Source organism: Python bivittatus, unplaced genomic scaffold, assembly GCF_059951505.1.
Source record: "Python bivittatus isolate LINGU-HERP-01145 unplaced genomic scaffold, Pbiv_v1 ctg000840_np1212, whole genome shotgun sequence".
Lineage (NCBI taxonomy): Eukaryota > Metazoa > Chordata > Lepidosauria > Squamata > Pythonidae > Python > Python bivittatus.
In genome coordinates, this window is record NW_028277113.1 from 21,582,421 (window position 1) to 21,600,057 (window position 17,637).

At 36.3% G+C, this 17,637-nt stretch overlaps 1 protein-coding gene across 1 annotated transcript in view; it reads right to left on the reverse strand.

Annotated features, from left to right (window-relative positions):
* Positions 1–17,637, reverse strand: part of CTDP1 (CTD phosphatase 1) — a 58,474-nt gene that overhangs the window by 21,685 nt on the left and 19,152 nt on the right. The window contains exons 6-9 of the mRNA XM_007426446.4: positions 10,043–10,133; positions 8,973–9,139; positions 6,103–7,173; positions 5,545–5,686 (exon numbers count right to left, since the gene is read on the reverse strand). Coding sequence (XP_007426508.1) covers positions 5,545–5,686; positions 6,103–7,173; positions 8,973–9,139; positions 10,043–10,133 — 1,471 coding nt within the window. The remainder of the gene's footprint in view (positions 1–5,544; positions 5,687–6,102; positions 7,174–8,972; positions 9,140–10,042; positions 10,134–17,637) is intronic.

Consider the following 17,637-nt stretch of genomic DNA (forward strand, 5'->3'; position numbering starts at 1 on the left):
ACAGCAGAGTTTTGTCTCTCTTACCAAAATTAGACTCAAGTACCTATTTTTTAAGCTTTCAACTTTCTAACTTGCATTGTAATAAGAAGGAGTGTCTACACCAAAGCCAACATTTCATTAAGTATTATTACATACTTGTTACACATGTTATTTTATTTGTACCCCCTTGCTCCACCTACTGACACCCATAGTATTAAGCCCAAGCCCTGGAAGAGAAGAAGCCTGGATCAGATCACAGCACATATAGTCCAGCATTGTGTGTCACAAAATGGCCATGTGGAGTCCTTGGGGTTCTCTGAGCTTGGTTGTTTTCTTGCAAACATTTCGCTACCCGGCTAGGTAACATCTTCAGTGCTAGAATGCAATGGAGTTTGCTCTCTGTTTATGTACAGTGGCATGCCCTGCCAGTGTTGGCACATATTCTCTTCTATTGGTACAAAATGGCCAACTAGATGGTTTCAGGAAGTTCAGAGAGATAGACAAGAATGGAAAGTAATACCCTCTTTGTTGCTCCTTACTAGCTGGTATTTAAAGTATGCTGCCTGAGATTCCAGAGTTAGAAAACAGCCATCAAGGCAAGTAGCTACTAATAGCCTGATCATCCAGACCCTTTTGAAAATGCCTGAATTGATGCTGATCACATCTGATGGCAGCAAATTCCAGTTTAACTATGTATTGCATCAAGAAGTACTTTTTTATCACTCCTGATTCTTCCTCCTTTACTTTAATAGAGGATTCTAAATTCTGAGATCGTGAAAGATAATCTTTCACATCTTTTACAAGACACATGATTTTATATGCATCTATCATGTCTCCTTTGCTGCCTTCACTGCAAGCTAAAAAGTCTCAGGTGCTGCAGTCCTCCTTGTAGGAGCTGCTGTAGTAGTCAAATCATTTTGCTTGGCTATTCTTGGAGTCCTGACCAGAACTGTGCAGCATCACCATAGATTTATTTATTTTATTTTCTGTTTTAGTTTTAGTTAACCTCTGAATAATTTAATTTATTTAATTTAGTTAACCTTTGAATAATTCCAAGCATGGAATTTGTCTGTTTTAGAGAAGCAGCACTGTGCCAACTTCTCATTTTTTTGAGTATTCCTGATCAATCACTGGCAGCTAATGTATATGCCAACTTTGGAATGTTTGTGCCAGTATGAATTACTTCATATTTGCTTACATTAAGTTTTCTCTTTAAAATACAGGGAAACTTTATTTTAGCAAACCATTTGGTGTAGATGTCTGTTACTTCAAATATCAATTCAAAGAAAACAAAACAGATCACTGCAGATGTCATAAAAATAGTGTAAAACTAAAGTAAATTTAACTGCATTATGTTGATTACTTTGGTTGTAACAGATCTGCCTGTGACTGATATGTGAACAGAAATGTAGTCCATTGCATCTGATGTCTGCTGAACATGTGTCTGTTAAATCAAGGTTTCACTGTTCTTTTTACCATTTTAACAGGAATGGCCATTAAAGTAACTATCCTCAAATTTCCCATATTATCCTCAATCTATTTTTAAAAATTAGAGTTAGCTTTGTTGGCTACTTTCCAATCCATGTGAACAAATGCCAATCCTTTAATAGTAACTGAAATCTAGACAGTCCTCCCCCAAAACTGATTCAATAATACTTAAATGTGCTACAAATGAGCTCAAAGGATCACTGGCAATCAGAGTAATATATAATTTAGTTTTTATTGAAATATTGTATTCATCTCCTGAGTAATTCTGCTACTTAGCTACTGCACATTTTTGCCTGTGACATCCCATGCAGCCATTTGAAGCTATGGCCCTACCTTGGTTCATTCATTTTTAATAATCTGCAATCCTGTCAAGAGTAATTACTTGGAACAATGGTATTTTATTGGCCCATGTTTACTGACACCAGTAGATCTCTCTTGATAGGATATAAGCTGAACTTGTTTCACCCCATACAGACCCTCACAATCTCCAGACACTGTCAGGACTTCAATGGCATTTCCAGACCAATGGCAATATATAACAAGGTCATCACCATGCGGATACCACCTCTTATCAAACTAATGTATGACCTCCCTCAGTGATTTCATACAGACATTAAATAACATGGAGGAAAACACCAAGCCCTGAAGAATCCTACATCTGAGGTCCCAGGAGCTTGACTGCTGCTACCCCATGATCACAGACTGGAACCATCCACTGAAATAGGGGCATAATCACCATAAAACAGTGCCCGATTCTCAACTTTTACAAAAAGGCCAGAAGATCATGGTGGCCAATGAGAGGTCTAGAAGAAGCAGGAGGAGTGCACTCTCCCCACAGACAGACATCCTTCAGAGCAACTAATGCTGGCCTAATAGCCAGGCCTGAATCCTGACTGTAAAGGATCCAGATAATCTGTATTCTCTAGAATCCTCTGTAGCTGTTTCGTCATGTCCTTCTCAATAACATTCTCCGAGAAAAGGAAAAAAAGGCAAAAGTTATCAAGCACAGGCAGATCAAGAGAGAGCTTCTTTGGCAGAGGATGCATTAGCTTGGCAGCATTATACCCTCTTGAAGTATATCCAATGAAGTACTATCTTCCATGATTCAGCCTTTTGCACCCTGCCAGGCAGGCCACACAAATACCAGGATGGCATGGATCAAGCCTACAGATAGTAGCAGAAGACCCTATTCACTTTGACAGGTTCAACAACTTCAGAAGAATTCTAGTTTTCATCACAAGATGCCTCCTTGTTTGGCACAGTGGGCTCTGCCCAAATGGTGTCCAAGCCTATGTGGATACAAATGATTTTATCTGCTGGGAAACCTGCAAATTCATCCAGAGCGCGTGTAAGTATTTGATTTATTTATTTTTATTTATTAGTCACATTTATATAGCATTTATATAAATTTATATAAAATGTATTATATACATTTTGTCCTCCCCATCTTCCTTAAAACAGTGTGGATCATTCTAAATAAAGTCGCCAGGCAGAAGTCAGCAGATACAATAACTGTGGAGAAGAAACTACACTCTGCTAATCTTATCATAACAGTAATTGCACAGTATAATATTAGTGCATAAATTCATCCACTTTGGTTTTTTTCACAATCATCGCTCTTGACGTCTTTTTTGTAACTTCATTTTCCTGAGCTCCTCAATAAACCAAGGAGCTGCACAAATTGGGGACTGGACAGAGGCCTTGCTGGAACAACCTTGTCCAGTGGTCTGGTTACCTGTTCCCATAGATCAATAGGTAAGAGATGGAACTGTCAAATGGTTGGAAAAATCCCAAAGCACCTTTTGGAAGCCATCTGGATGAATTAGATGCCTGAGGTGGATCAACCCTTGTGAAGGTTCAGGTCTTCCATTATTGCAGTCTGATGAGGAACTGATCTGACTATAATGCAGGGCAAATGTAAATATTCTCCATCTTTAGATCACATCTCCAAAGCAAAGACCAGATCAAGTGTATGCCCAACCACATGTGCTGGAGTCACAATTACTTGTGATAACCCCACAGTTGCCATAGAGGCCATGAACTCAGAAGCTATCTTCTCCCTGCCGTGAGGCATAGAAGTTGAAGCAACCCAAAACTAAAGGCTGAGACAAGTTCCAAGAGCTTCTGGAGAGTCATTACTGGGCAGTTAGGTGATTACTACACCACCATCAGCCTTAGATTTTCAATAAGCCCTGCTTCCATGCACAAGCACTTGCATCCAACAACCTCCAGGACAGTGCTCCTCGTTACCATGAGAGTCTCATGAGTAATCACAGAGAGACTCTCCTTCCTGAGCTTGTGATCATTCTAGGACCTATTCTAGGACCTGAAACTTGGCTGGGCAAATTTCCTACAGGGATCATATTCCCAACACTGTTCAGTCAGGTCTCAGTAATATATGCCATTTCATATTGTATCATAAATGGATGAAGTCTTATTATGCACATGTCTGATGTTTTTCAATAGCAGCTGGAGATTAAGACCAAGACTTCCAGCAATCTGGTCAGCTGGGCCCTAGACCGGGTCAATTGGTTTAGAAAAAGGGACCTGTCCTGCACTAATATGTGGTTCACCTTTAACAGTGTCCAATGTTTCCTGCTATACCCCCTTCTGAGAATCACACCTTCAGTTGGGGCTCCCCTCACATCACCCTCATGAACAAACCCCAGCCCTAATCCACTAATGCTCCTGTCAGCCCCGCTAGGTAGACCAGACCAGGAAATCACTTCCACAGGACTAATCTTGCAATAAATCTTGCAGATGACTTCTAGAATATGCGGCTCCCCAACATAGCCTCTTCTTATGGCAACCTGTATTTTGCTGGCTCCTGCAGGTATTACATATGAGGGGTAAAAGAACAGAATTCGACAGCACCCCACAATGGACAACTTTAGACTCTTTTTTACACCATCACCAACTGAAGCCATTCCTGGAAGGAGAACCACTGCAAAACAAAGTCCCCGCTCTTAACTTCCAGATGTATTCCAGAAGGATACCATGAATGATGGTATCAAAGGCAGCTGAGAGCAAGTAGGTCCAGAAGGGCCACACTCCTCCTATCCTGGCGAGAGTGACCAATGTGGTTTCATTGCCATAACCTACCGTGAATCCAGATTGAAATGGGTCCAGATAATCTGTTTCCTCCAGGAACCCCCATACATTCAAGTCCACTACCTTTTCAACAAGGGAAGGTTGGAGACAGGTCCAACATACTTTACCGCAATTCTGACCCAATCACCTAGTGAAAGCCCTGGAGGCTTTCACTAACCAGGAGGGACAAGGATCTAAACCAGAGGTGGCAGAGTTGATATTACTGTCCACTTTCTCAGGACTAATAGGCTTAAGGTCATCCCGGATAACCTCACAAAATAAGGCCTTTGTCACCTTTAGTGGACTTGCCCAGCTAACATCTGAGTGAATCCAAAAAATTTTATCCTCAAGGTGTGCTGCTAATCCTTCACTGCATCCCAACAGATGTTCTTCTAGTCCATCCTTTCTCAACAGGTTCTGGGTTTCTAAAAAGAGACACTCCTTTGCCATTTTTACTACCACAACATAAACTCAAACCTGAACTTTTACCCACATTTGGTTAGACTCATTTTTTGTCTTTTGCCAGCATTTCCTTTGTCACTTCATCTCCTTGAGCTCTTAAGTAAACCAAAGTTTTGGGAAATTCCCCAAGTGCCATCTGGAAACTAAGTGGACCCATTAGAAACTTGAGGCAGACCAAGGTCCCTCCCTACAGCAGAGAATGTTATTGGAAGAAGGCAACTCTCAGCTCTATAGCAATCAGAGAGTGATCTGCCCATGACAAAAGACAGCTATTAATATTCCTCACCCTAATGTCATGTTGCATCTGTTTTGACATGAAAAACAGGTCCAATGTGGTCCGATGTACAGCCAGTCTCATGATCTTGTCACTGATGACCTGTGCCTCCTATAAGTACAACTTTATTTGTTGAGTTTTAGAGATTTTTCTCTAGTACTTTTATTTTTAGAGGCATGACATTAAATTTTAAACACAAGCAAGTCATATGTAACCAAAGAATTTGCATATGATCAAACGTTACTTTTTACCTTTGTGTTTTAAAGTAATCATCCTTCAAAGGAAACAGTTGTTCTTCTACTTTGTCCCATCGTTCCAAGCAGCACCATAACCAATCTGGATTTACAATATGAAGATTTTTACAGTTCTGAGCTTGCCGGACTTTTTCTGTGCCTATTTAAACAACCAAATGTGAGTATTTTGGAAAGAAAAATTTTGTGAGAAGTCAACTCTGATTATACTGTACACGTACCCAAGCCCCAATAAACTTAGCAGAGTTAAATAATGTATTTAAACAATGCTGTTTTCAATTCAGTGTCAATGTTCCTAACTTTCTGAGGCTCATCCCATAACCTGCTTTAATAAGAATTTGTTGCACTTTAACTTAGATATGATTACTGAACGGATTTTTAGATTATATTTTTTGAAAATCAATTTTTAATTTTAAAGTTAACCTAATTCAGTGCAAAAGAAGTATATAGCGTTATGATTTTACTGAAGGATCTAATTAGTGCAACAAAGGTAAAAGATGATTGCTACCAAGGAGAGACTCATTCTTCAAATTCAAAGTCATCTTATTCTATATTTACCTGCTCTGGCCGCAATAAGATGGGTTGGCTTATTGGGGTCATCTTCATTCAATACAAGAGTTTTTGTAATCTTAGCTCCAAGTGCAATAGCATGATAATGCTCCCGTGTTTTTTCTATGGGAAAATTTGTAGGGTACAATCCACTAAATAATATGGTAACATCTGACAATACTTTTTGTTTCAGCTCTGGCACTATTTTTCGTATATCTGGAAGTTCGTCAGTTTCTTTTCTGACGTATTTATCATACTTGGAATAATAATCTGTGTGTACTCTGACAAGAATCTCTTCAAGGTATATTAAATGGTCATCATGATCTGTATCATCATCTTCTTCTTCCTCCATACTTTGATCTAAAGATTCTCCCACAGTTATACCAGATTGCTCACTATTTTGAGACTCTGTCTCAGCTTCCTTCTTGTCTACACAACCATTTCCTAGACTATAAAGGCTATCTTGTTCACTTTCTTCATGTGTTTCAAGATCAAAAGCCTTGGGATGGGTATTGATGGTAAGCGAAGACACGGAGTCTCCAGAATGGTTCAACTGTCCATCTTTTTCTACATTAGTATCATTTCCCGGCAGAAGTACACCACTTTCTTCCTGCAAAGAATGCTTTGATTTTTTCCAGCTTCTTTTCCCTTCATTTTCACTATCTGAGGCAGAAGAAGATAATGATTTTCTAGCTTCCAGACCACTATCACTTTCACTATCACTAGACAACTCAAAGTCCAAATAATTAGTTGTTTTGTCTTGAATTTGCTGCTTGCCTGTAACTGTCCTATTTTCATGGTCTGAAGGTACACAAGATTCCTTGGCACTCATCTGATTATTTGTATTAGGAACATTTGTTATATGATCGGAATCACACAAAGTGTCTTTTCCTTTGTCATTAGAATTCAAATCCCATGGTGAAGTCTCACTACTGATAGAATTATTGCCATTTATTTCCTTTGTAGATTTCTTAACGCCATTGCTCTGTTCTTCCACATTTCCAATGTTCTTTATTTCTTCAGAATCTCGTATTACTGCTGCTGGATCAGATGCATCCATTAATTTTGAGGAATGATTTGCTAAATTAAATATACAATATAAATTGAATTCTTTAAATTTAGCTTACACAGGTATAGGAAATAAATCAACAAAAGAATATACAATATCCAATTAAATTTATCTTTATTTAAGGAAAAAACCTGGGACTGCAGTATTTCTGTAATAGTCACATAAGCAATACAAAGAAAACCCCATGGAAATTAGCTAATGACACTCCCCCTTTCCTTCCCCTATCCATAGGGAGGGGAAGGAAGGAAGCTGAGCCAATTGTATTTTTATGCTGTACAGAGATTTAATTGGTTCAGGGTTAAAAACAATAATCTAATTTAAATATTTTTGGCTATACAAAATAGTGAAAAACACATTATTTCATCTTCAACTACAAGACTATATCTCTATTTAAAATTCATACAGTTAGAATGTATTATCTCCCTGAATACAAGAGATCAAGGAGATTATTCCATTTATATCATTATCTTAACTGAAATATACCAGCTGGTATCTGGACAGTGTGGATTCTATTAGAATATAACAGCAAAATGGGGATGTACTTCAGTATAACGATACAGTTTACAGAAAGAAAACATATGATACTACATACTTTTGTTCCTACATTTCCAGATGTCCACTTCCATAAATGTCACCTGTAACCTGGATTAACCCTCTTTTGCTTTACCTTTAATAAGAGGTAGGCAGCAGAGAGAAAATTCTGGGCATGTAACTAGAGGCAGGGACAACACTATGCCCTTGTTTTTCAGTCAACATATAAATATATTATGAATATATAACAGCACAAGTGAGGGGCATACATAAGAACTATGTAACTGGCTCTCTCTACTATTATCCATTGGTCTGCTTTAATGAACTTCAACTTTAGGCACGTTTAGTTCCACTGTCACTGGCTGGGTTCAAACAATGCATTGAGCCATGGTTGTTTTTTTGTGGTTAAGCACAACATATAAATCCAGCCATTGTAGTTTATAAATCATAGTTTATATCTTACTGTTATGTATAAGGCAAACCACTGTCAACTAATTATGAATAAACTAAACTGTAATTCAACACAATGTGTGAACTACTGTAAGAAGCACTTACAGTGGCTATTAACTCTTAATTGTGTGAGATGGGCAGCTATATAAATATGATAGACAGACAGACAGACAAACAAACAAACAAATAAATAAAATTCCTCTTTAGACTGAGGTGCCTAATTTGGACCTGCTTGAGCCAGATCAATTAGCTGGTTTGATTTCAAATTAGATAGCAGACAAGTTACTATGTATTTTCACAATTTATTGTGCTTATGAAAGAGAAAAATAAACACAAAATTAAAATGACTTTCTTTCACTCATTTCTCTTCTTAAAGTAGCAAGTAGTAGGATAAAAGAATTCAGACTGAGGTCATACCACAGAAAAATCCTTCCTTTCTCTCTGTACCAATTTATTTTTGTTAAAAATCTGTCCTAATATTGTTGAAAAAACTCCAGTACTATTAATTCATGTAGATTTATCCCTCGAGGAGACAGCTTTTAAAATATAGTTGATATATGCATAAGTTGCCTTACTAGCATTTGATGACTTCCCACATAATAAAAAGCAATGCTATATATCAATTTTATTTAGCAGTCTTGTAATCATTTTTAAAAACTGATAGATATCTGCTAAACAGATAATAGAAAAACTTGACTCTGTTGGTCTTCAAAAATTGTCTTAGGTTAATTAACAGCTTGTTTAAACAAAGATGAAGGCAACCACCGTATGATACAAAACTTGAAAATGAGAACACGCTTTCACACCAGTGTGTATGTTAGACAGTTACCTTTCTTTCTCATTTGAGCTTCCCTTGACCCAGGTGGTGCATTAATATCACCTATACCCTGAAAATATACGTATTTCTTCACAGTTATCAAATTAGGTGCAAATTTCCAGACATCTTCTCTGTCATCAATAATGCAAACCATGGAATCTCCACAAGGAAATAAGTTCCTATAACCGGGAAACAGAGAACCAATTTATTTTAATTATCTATTTTTAGATAACTCTAAAAGAGTTGCTATTAGGATATGACAAACTGACAGAGACATAGAAGCAAAAATTCATTTTAAGTTCATCTGGGTCATCTGACATTCAGTTCTACCACCATCCTGCCTAGTATGGTCCTCTGTACTGGCAACCAGTACAGTATGAATTCCATCTCCGATAATTATCTGAAACAGATTCCATTTTGCTGATGTATGTTGAATATTTTATAGGAGAGAAAGATATAGATATCTGGAGATAGCATATTACTGAAGAAGGGGCAGCAAGAGAAAAAGACAAAGGTAAAAAAATATAGCAATAACACAAAGTTAATGTAAGACAGTCCAGGAAAAGCAGTCTAAATAAGATGCATAGATATCAGTAAAGCAGCACATACATCAATTATGATTTTTGTTATACTAAACTTTATTAAGTGAGTTGAAAAACCAAAACCCAGCAAACAAAAACAGAATTATTCTCATGATGCTTATTTAGCATCATACATTATTTAAATGCAAAATGATTTAGCAGATTTAAAAAAAAATTTCTATAAATTAGTACTCATTTTTGTTACCTAAGTATCACTTAAGAAATACTTACGCAAAATAAAGTTTATGGCAACTGATTTTCTAACCTAGATACATACACACACACACACACACACACACACAAACCTCTTTCAATTTAGTCAATACAAAATCTTGGTTTCTTTTCACTCAAGGTTGATGTAAATATTCGTGCATATAGCTGAAATGTAAGTTGAGAACACAGGAAATACCTGTAATATTTAACTTTGTTTTTTATCTGCCATTTCCAGCAATAAACTTTGTATATTTATTCCATGAAAAACATTCTACTCACAATACATACCTAAGGTTCCCAGTTTTAGAATATGGATCAATACATTCATCCCTTGACAATATTCGATGGGAAAAAAGCTTCTTTTCAGAGTCCAAGAACGCTTTTAAAGGGAAAAAAAGCCTGAAATTAATTTTTCCAGTATTAATACATTTTTAGTATGAATACATTTTCTGCAAGGATTTGCACACTTTGTGTTGTCTTCTAGATTACCACAGATTACACAGACATTTTCATCTGGCTTTTCCTATATAAATAAAATGTATTATTCAGATCCCAAAATATATTTACCTATTAATAATACTGCAAATTAAATCATTGTCCATAATTCAAGAAAATAATATAAACAGATTTGTAATACATTAGCACATGCTGGAATGAGTAATATTAAACAAAATATTTTGAAGCTAGTCTATTATTTTACAGTGTTAGTAATTACCCAGATTCTTACTTGAAATTTAAACCAGAATATCTGGTTTTCAACATTATATCATTTTGTTAATATTAACAGTATACTCCATCTTGATCACTCATGTATTTTCATTGCAAGTCTCAGGATTGAACGATGTCTCTCATTTATCCACACCATGTCTAAGTGCTGATAAATGTTTTGGTGCTTTTAGGCAAAGCACTAAAAATGTGCTGTAATGCTTAAGCAAAATGGGCAAGGTAAGGGAAAAGTTTCAATAGAATTTCTTGCAATTGCAGGTTTAAGTTATACTTCTAACACTTGTGTATAAATACTGCATAGCTGTCCCTGAAATAGTACTGTTTTTAATCATAATTATTTCGTCAACTATTTTGAAAAAATTCATGTGTGCTAATTTGTGATATACAAAAATCAGTTTTATCAAAGCTTTATCAGATTTTCTGATCTCAGAAAAATCAGAAATCATCTGACACATCTCTTGGTCTTGCATTTGCCTAATAATGTAAAATATTTAGCACCTGATAAGTTATATATCAGGTAGGCAATATCCAGCTTGGCTGGTTATATAATGCTTATATTCTAGAGATAATCAAAACAAACTTGCTTTTTAAAGCAGATCTTTTTTCAAAAATTTACTTTCAAGTTTTGACCATATTGTCTAAATTCCATGTTCAAACATGACTGGTGATTCAGGAAGTAATGCAATGCACTTAGAGGGATCTAGGTTTTTATTGGCAACTACATAGCATTTTCTATAAGTTAAAAAACAGTTATTTAGCAAAACACCTCCCGGTATCACTGGTCATTTATTAAAGCTGATACATGTAGGCCAAAACTACTGCATCTTACAGTAATAACTTAAAACCCACAAAAGCAAGAAAATGTGAGAGTTAAGGATAGAAATTCAACCTTAACTCACCCGCGTTTGCTTAAGAATTTCAGCAAATTCATGTAGAATCATCCCTGTTGTGAGACCCCTGCAGTACCTAGGCATAATGAATTGAAAAAATTAGCTAAAGAGAATAATCACCAAATAAACTTTAGAAAAATGCATAGGCCTATTGAAGTGAAACAAGCCACTTAACTTGGAAAACAAAAGGACATAAATATATTAAAATAAAATGTATTTCAATAAATAAAACTGGTATATGGTCAATTATGTTTCTATATTCATACTCTACATGAGAAACAAATTCTGACTAGATTAATTAATAGGCTACATTTAGCCAACATTTCCTCATCTCTTTGTACATACAGGCTTTCTCACAACTGATTATTATTTCCTGTAGACAAAGGCAGGACTTACCGCAATAGTAACATAAATGGAAATCTGTCTCCCAGTGGCAATCTTTGTTGAAATTGAATTATCATTTCCTAGTCTGTATAGATTAATATATGCTTACTTATGTTTACAGCAAGGGAACAAGGTAAGATAATCAAATGATGTATTCTTATATAATTAGATATGAAACCACGTGCTCAAAAGAACAGACAGTTTAGCCATACCTTCCTTTACAGAGAATTATAAATACTAGGAACAGCCACAGAAATGGCTTCTCTTGCATTCTTATAAACGTGCCTCTAAGTAGCAGCAGGATTGAAAGAAAGGACACTCCCAAATAACCTAAAGCCTGACAAGCTCATAAAGGATAATATATGGTGTGGTGTATATTCGTGTGGTATGCCGGTTATACCCTTTCCTAGGTCAAGAGGCTCTCTGGTCAGTCACTCATGCCCTGGTCATCTCTCGGTTAGACTACTGCAATGCACTCTATATGGGGCTACCCTTGAAGAGTATCTGGAAGCTACAGCTGGTTCAAAATGCGGTCACACGGACGATCTTAGGTGCCTCAAGAATGACACACATAACACCTTTACTGTGGGAGCTGCATTAGGTCCCAGTTTGCTTCCAGGTCCAATTCAAGGTGTTGGTTATTATCTTTAAAGCCCTACATGGCATGGGTCCAGGTTACCTGAGGGACTGTCTCACCCCCATTACATCAACCCATCCCACCCAGTCAGGCAGAGAGGGCATGTTGCAGACCCCATCAGCGAGAGAATGTCAGCTGGCGGGGCCCAGGAGGAGAGCCTTCTTTGCCGTTGCCCCCGCCCTTTGGAATATTCTCCCCCCAGAAGTGCGGCAGGCCCCTACCCTCCTGACTTTCCGGAAAGGATTAAAGACCTGGCTGTGCCAGCTTGCGTGGGGTGACAAGAATCTTACCCAATCCTGGGGGTGGCTGGTGCCTTGATGACGCTCCTTGAGCTACTACCAATCTAACACTATTTTTGGATTATATTATATTATATATTGTATTTTTAATTAATTTTAACTGCTTTGTAAACTGCCCAGAGTTTTTTTAACAAGATAGGTAGTGACAAATTTGATACATAAATAAAATAAAATAAACATTTATTTTTTCATATATTTGGTCTCAAGCTGCCATTTATAGAATATAATTAGCACTTTAACTCAAACCAGAGTAGTCTCTATTTAACAAGGAAATCATATATCCTTTAATTGGCCCTTGTCAATAGTCTGAAGTACAGCATTCTGGAATGAACATAGTTGGTGCACTAGACTCAGTGGCATAAAGACATTTCCGCCTGTCTCTGAACCCTAGATCTTCATGTTCATGGGTAAATTCGCAAGAACATCCAAACTATACATCTGGTGCTTTACAATAGCCTTTCCCAACCTGCGTATTATCTATATTTGTAATTTACAATTCTCAACATTTTCTCAAAATCAGCTGAGAACTGAAGGGCATCTAGGTTGTGAAAAGTTGCTTTAGAGGCAATATAATCCCGCTCAGCACAGGCTGAATTTCTACTACTAATATACATTTTGACTGATCAAAAAGTCTTATGTAATTTGGATCAAGACCTAACTTGTTCATCTTCATCCAATCTACTATTACAGATTCTAATTTAGAACTTTCTTGGATTTTGATAGAAAAGAGAGCAAAAGTTATATATTATTAGCATAATGGTGCCACTCAACTCCCAAACTCTGGACAACTTCTTCCATAGCTTTATGTATACAGTATGTAAATACTATGCATAGAGAAATGAAACTCTGAAGAGTTCAGACCAACATCCACTACATTGAAAATATATACTGAATGTATAAATGAATAAATAAAAGAGCAACCACTTGAAATAGCCTCCAGAAAAAACATCAAAGCCCCTGTAAAAATGTCTCTTTCCAAGCTCAAGCCAGCAATAAAACCAGAAGAATATCAAGTCCCCTGTTCTGATCATCCATCAAGAAAACCAACATTCTCTTCATTCTGTAACCGTATCTAAAATGAGACTGAAATGCATCCAGATGATCTAAAATATGAAAAAATCACTGCAGATGAGATGCTACCATATGCTTTAGCACTTTACCTATGAATAGTTGAGACAGAGTAGATATTACCCCACACAATGGAGTGCAGAAATAAGTTTTAAATAAAGTTGTTGTGTTAGTTCTTTGAGGTGTAAATAAAACACATTCTACTAATATTAAATTGGAATATTAAAACAGATATTAGGTAAACAAACAAAAAGCAACTTAACCCCTCCCCCAATTTTTCTACATTTTAGAGATTTATATTTTTTTAATTAATAAAAAAGGTAAAATTCAAATCCTGGTGACTGAAACCAGAGTTTTCTTGTCAGCATTACCAAAATGTTTTGCTACTGTCTTCTTCTCAGATTAAAAAAATATATTACAGCATATATTTCTATGTATAACTGAAAGACAAAAACTAAAATTTATATACCAAAAAAGAAACATCAGATTGTTGAGATATGTGGTGCTTGCAGAATACTTTATTAGAATTATTCTTGATATTATGCAATGCAAGTGGTATGTGCCATCATATCGTAAAGTAGGGAAAATTGTCATCTTCTAAATTAAGGTGAATTACATCTTTCAACAATTCTAGCCAATCAGCAAAGTCAATAGTGAAGATCCTGCAGAGTAATTTAGTAATATATAGAGGGCTACAAGTTCATCATCCTTTTATAGATATATTTTTAACAAAGACATTTCCTTAATGTATCATTCTCTGTTCTCTAAATTGTTATAGCATTCTACTATGAACACACTTCAGTTATCTGTCTTTAATCATCAATTTCCTGTCATTTACTTTATCCTCAGATGCATTCTCTAGATGTTCCTTTATTAAAGCTCATTCTGTATAATGTTTCAGAAGGGCTTCCTAGTAACTAATGCAGTCCTTATGTTTAGTTTAAAAATACTGTGCATGTACCATACATGTGCTCACATGTTCAATAATTCCCCTACAGCTACCAATTTTGTTTGTAAGATATGAAACTGAAAGCAGAAATGTTTCTTTTCTGATAAATTTAATGGGAATTCTATGCATGTGGGTCTGCATTTAGAATTTAAGAAACATTACTTCAGACACAGATTGCATTTTTTTTGTCAAAGCTGAAAAAATCCCATTTGGTTTTACTGTAAAACAAAAGTAGTTTTAAAAATTAAAACAGTATCTGTTAAACAAGAGAGCAACATTTAAAAAAAATATAAAGACATTATACATTTAACTGCAACATACTGCCATCTAGGGTTTAAACTATGTATGATCTGCTGTAGCAATGCTGCTTGTGATTACATTTATATCTATGAAAAAAAATTATTTTCAAAAATTAACACAAAATCAGAGTCAGAAAGAACCATAAGAGTAAACTCCAATTCCTTACTCAGTGCAGGATCCACCAGTGCATCTAACAGATGACCATAAAGCCTGTTTGAAGACCTCTAGAGAAGAACTCATCACTTCATGTGAGGTGTATAAGCTGACAGTTGTACATGAGGAGGTTCTTCCAGATGTCTATCCTGAATATAATTCCTGTAGTTTTAAACCATTAGTTTTGGTCCTGCTCACTGGGACAATACAGAATAAGCTTACTCTCTCTTCTATGTGACAACCCTTTAAAGGCTATTACGTTCTTTCAATCATCTCTTCTATAGGCCAAAGATACCAACATCCTTTAACTGTTTCTCATAGGGCTTGGTTTCCAGACCCTGCACTGTCTTCTTTGAACTTGCTCCAATTTGTCACTGTTCTTTTTGAATATAATATTCCAACAAGAGGGGTCTGGACAAGGCAGAGCAGAGTGGAACCATTACTTGCTTTGATCTGGATTCTATGCTCCTGTTAAAACATACCAAGATAGCATTTGCCTTTTTAGTGACTGCATCATATGGATTATTATTTTATTCCTTAAATTTATTAGCTGCCCAGCTCCAATGGACTCTGGGCCATGATATCTGTGGTCTACAAGGTCACCCAGATTTTTTGCACATGTACAAATGTCAAGCCAGTCTCCCCATCCTACATAGATGTTTTCCTTTTTTCCTAGCCAGATTCAGATTCTTACAATTCTCCCTGTTAAATTCCATCCTATAAATTCCAACCCATTACTCAAGCCTGTCAATTTCTGAATCTTCTCTCTCTTCTCTAAGGTATGAGCCAACTCTCTCAGCTGTGTGTCATCTGAAACATGATACTTCCCTTCAATTCTCTCACTCAAGTTATTGATAAAAATGATGAACAGCACAACTCCCAGGATACAGCCCTGTAGCACTCCACTCAATGTTTCCCTCCAAGCTGAAGTAGAACTAGATAAGAGAAACTCATAAAGTTTCCTCAAATATTTTTGGGGAAAATTCCCGACGCACACTCTTCCAGGCCACCATATTTCTTACATCTTTTTAAGACAGTCACCTCCCTCTCAACATTTCTGGTTGAGAAACATCTCTAGATATTTTGTGTGCATATTTGGGGTTCCAAGAAACTGCAATAAATACTGAGTATACTAATTTATAGACAAATATTTCAGTTACATGCAATTATAATATATATAACATAACATAACATAACATAATATAATATATAATGAGTAATGCAGGTCCTATCTACAGGCTTTACATGCCAGTCTCTCTATCAATTCTTTTGAATAATAATAATAATAATAATAATAATAATAATAATAATTATTATTATTATTATTATTATTATTATTAGCAGCCATACAGAACAATGGTTATATTAATCCCTGATTATGGTATTTGCTATACTTCCTGGGCAATGGTGGTGACATATAGGTCAGATAGTTCACATGTAATACACCTGAAGGTTTTACTGTTCACAATTCTTCATGCACTTTCAAAGGATCAAATATCTCGTTATCATCATCTACTAGTATCAGTCAGAATAATTTCATTAGTTTCTCTCCAACACATGCTAATTTTGACATTTCCCTATCTTAGAAAGTAATTGACTATCTTCTGTGCCAAGAAACAATGTTCAGTTGACTTCATCTTCCATACAGATTATTTAATGCAGGGGTTCTCAACCTGGAGTGCCTGCACTCTCAGAGGGTGCGAGATGGAATTTTAGGGGTACGACAATTTTATGCACTGAGTTAAAAGCTTATTTTCTAAAGTTCAATTTGTTCACTCACATTAGAAATTAACTTCTTCATCTTCAAGTGTAATATTACTTTTGGAGGGGGTGTGAACATTAATCAAACATTTCCTAGGGGTGGGGGGCATAGAAAAGGTTGGGAACCACTGACCTAATGGAATTACTACACTTCTATACGTAAGAATATTTGTCAACCCTAGCTGGCTCTGGATATAATTCAAGGTGGTAGTAAACTACAAAGCCCAACATGGCGTAGGATCTGGAGTATTTGCACAACTGCCTTTCTCCAACTGTTTTTGCCCATCCCATAAAATATAACGGGACTGGCATGCTTTGGGTCCTATTAAAAAATGTAATTTTGTGGAACCAAGGAGGTATGCATTCTCTGTTGCTGTCCCTGACCTTTGGAACAGCATTCTTTCTGAGGTCCATATAGCCCTGACCCTGCCTATTCTTTAAAAGAGCCTTAAAGGCCTGGCTTTTCCCATAGGCACTGGGCTGGGATGATGTGTGAATTTGCCATTTGAGACTGTAATAATCAATTGTATCTCTTTCTCCCCAGGATGACTGTTCTTTACTTTAAATTTCCTATAAGCCACCCAGAGTAGGTGGCCATAGAAGTCAAAATTAAAACAAACAAATGTAGCACCACATAATCATAAAATGTTTTATAATTCCAATGGGGGGGGGGAATGGAAGGGAAGACAGCAGAAAAAGCCAGTGCAGCGACAAAA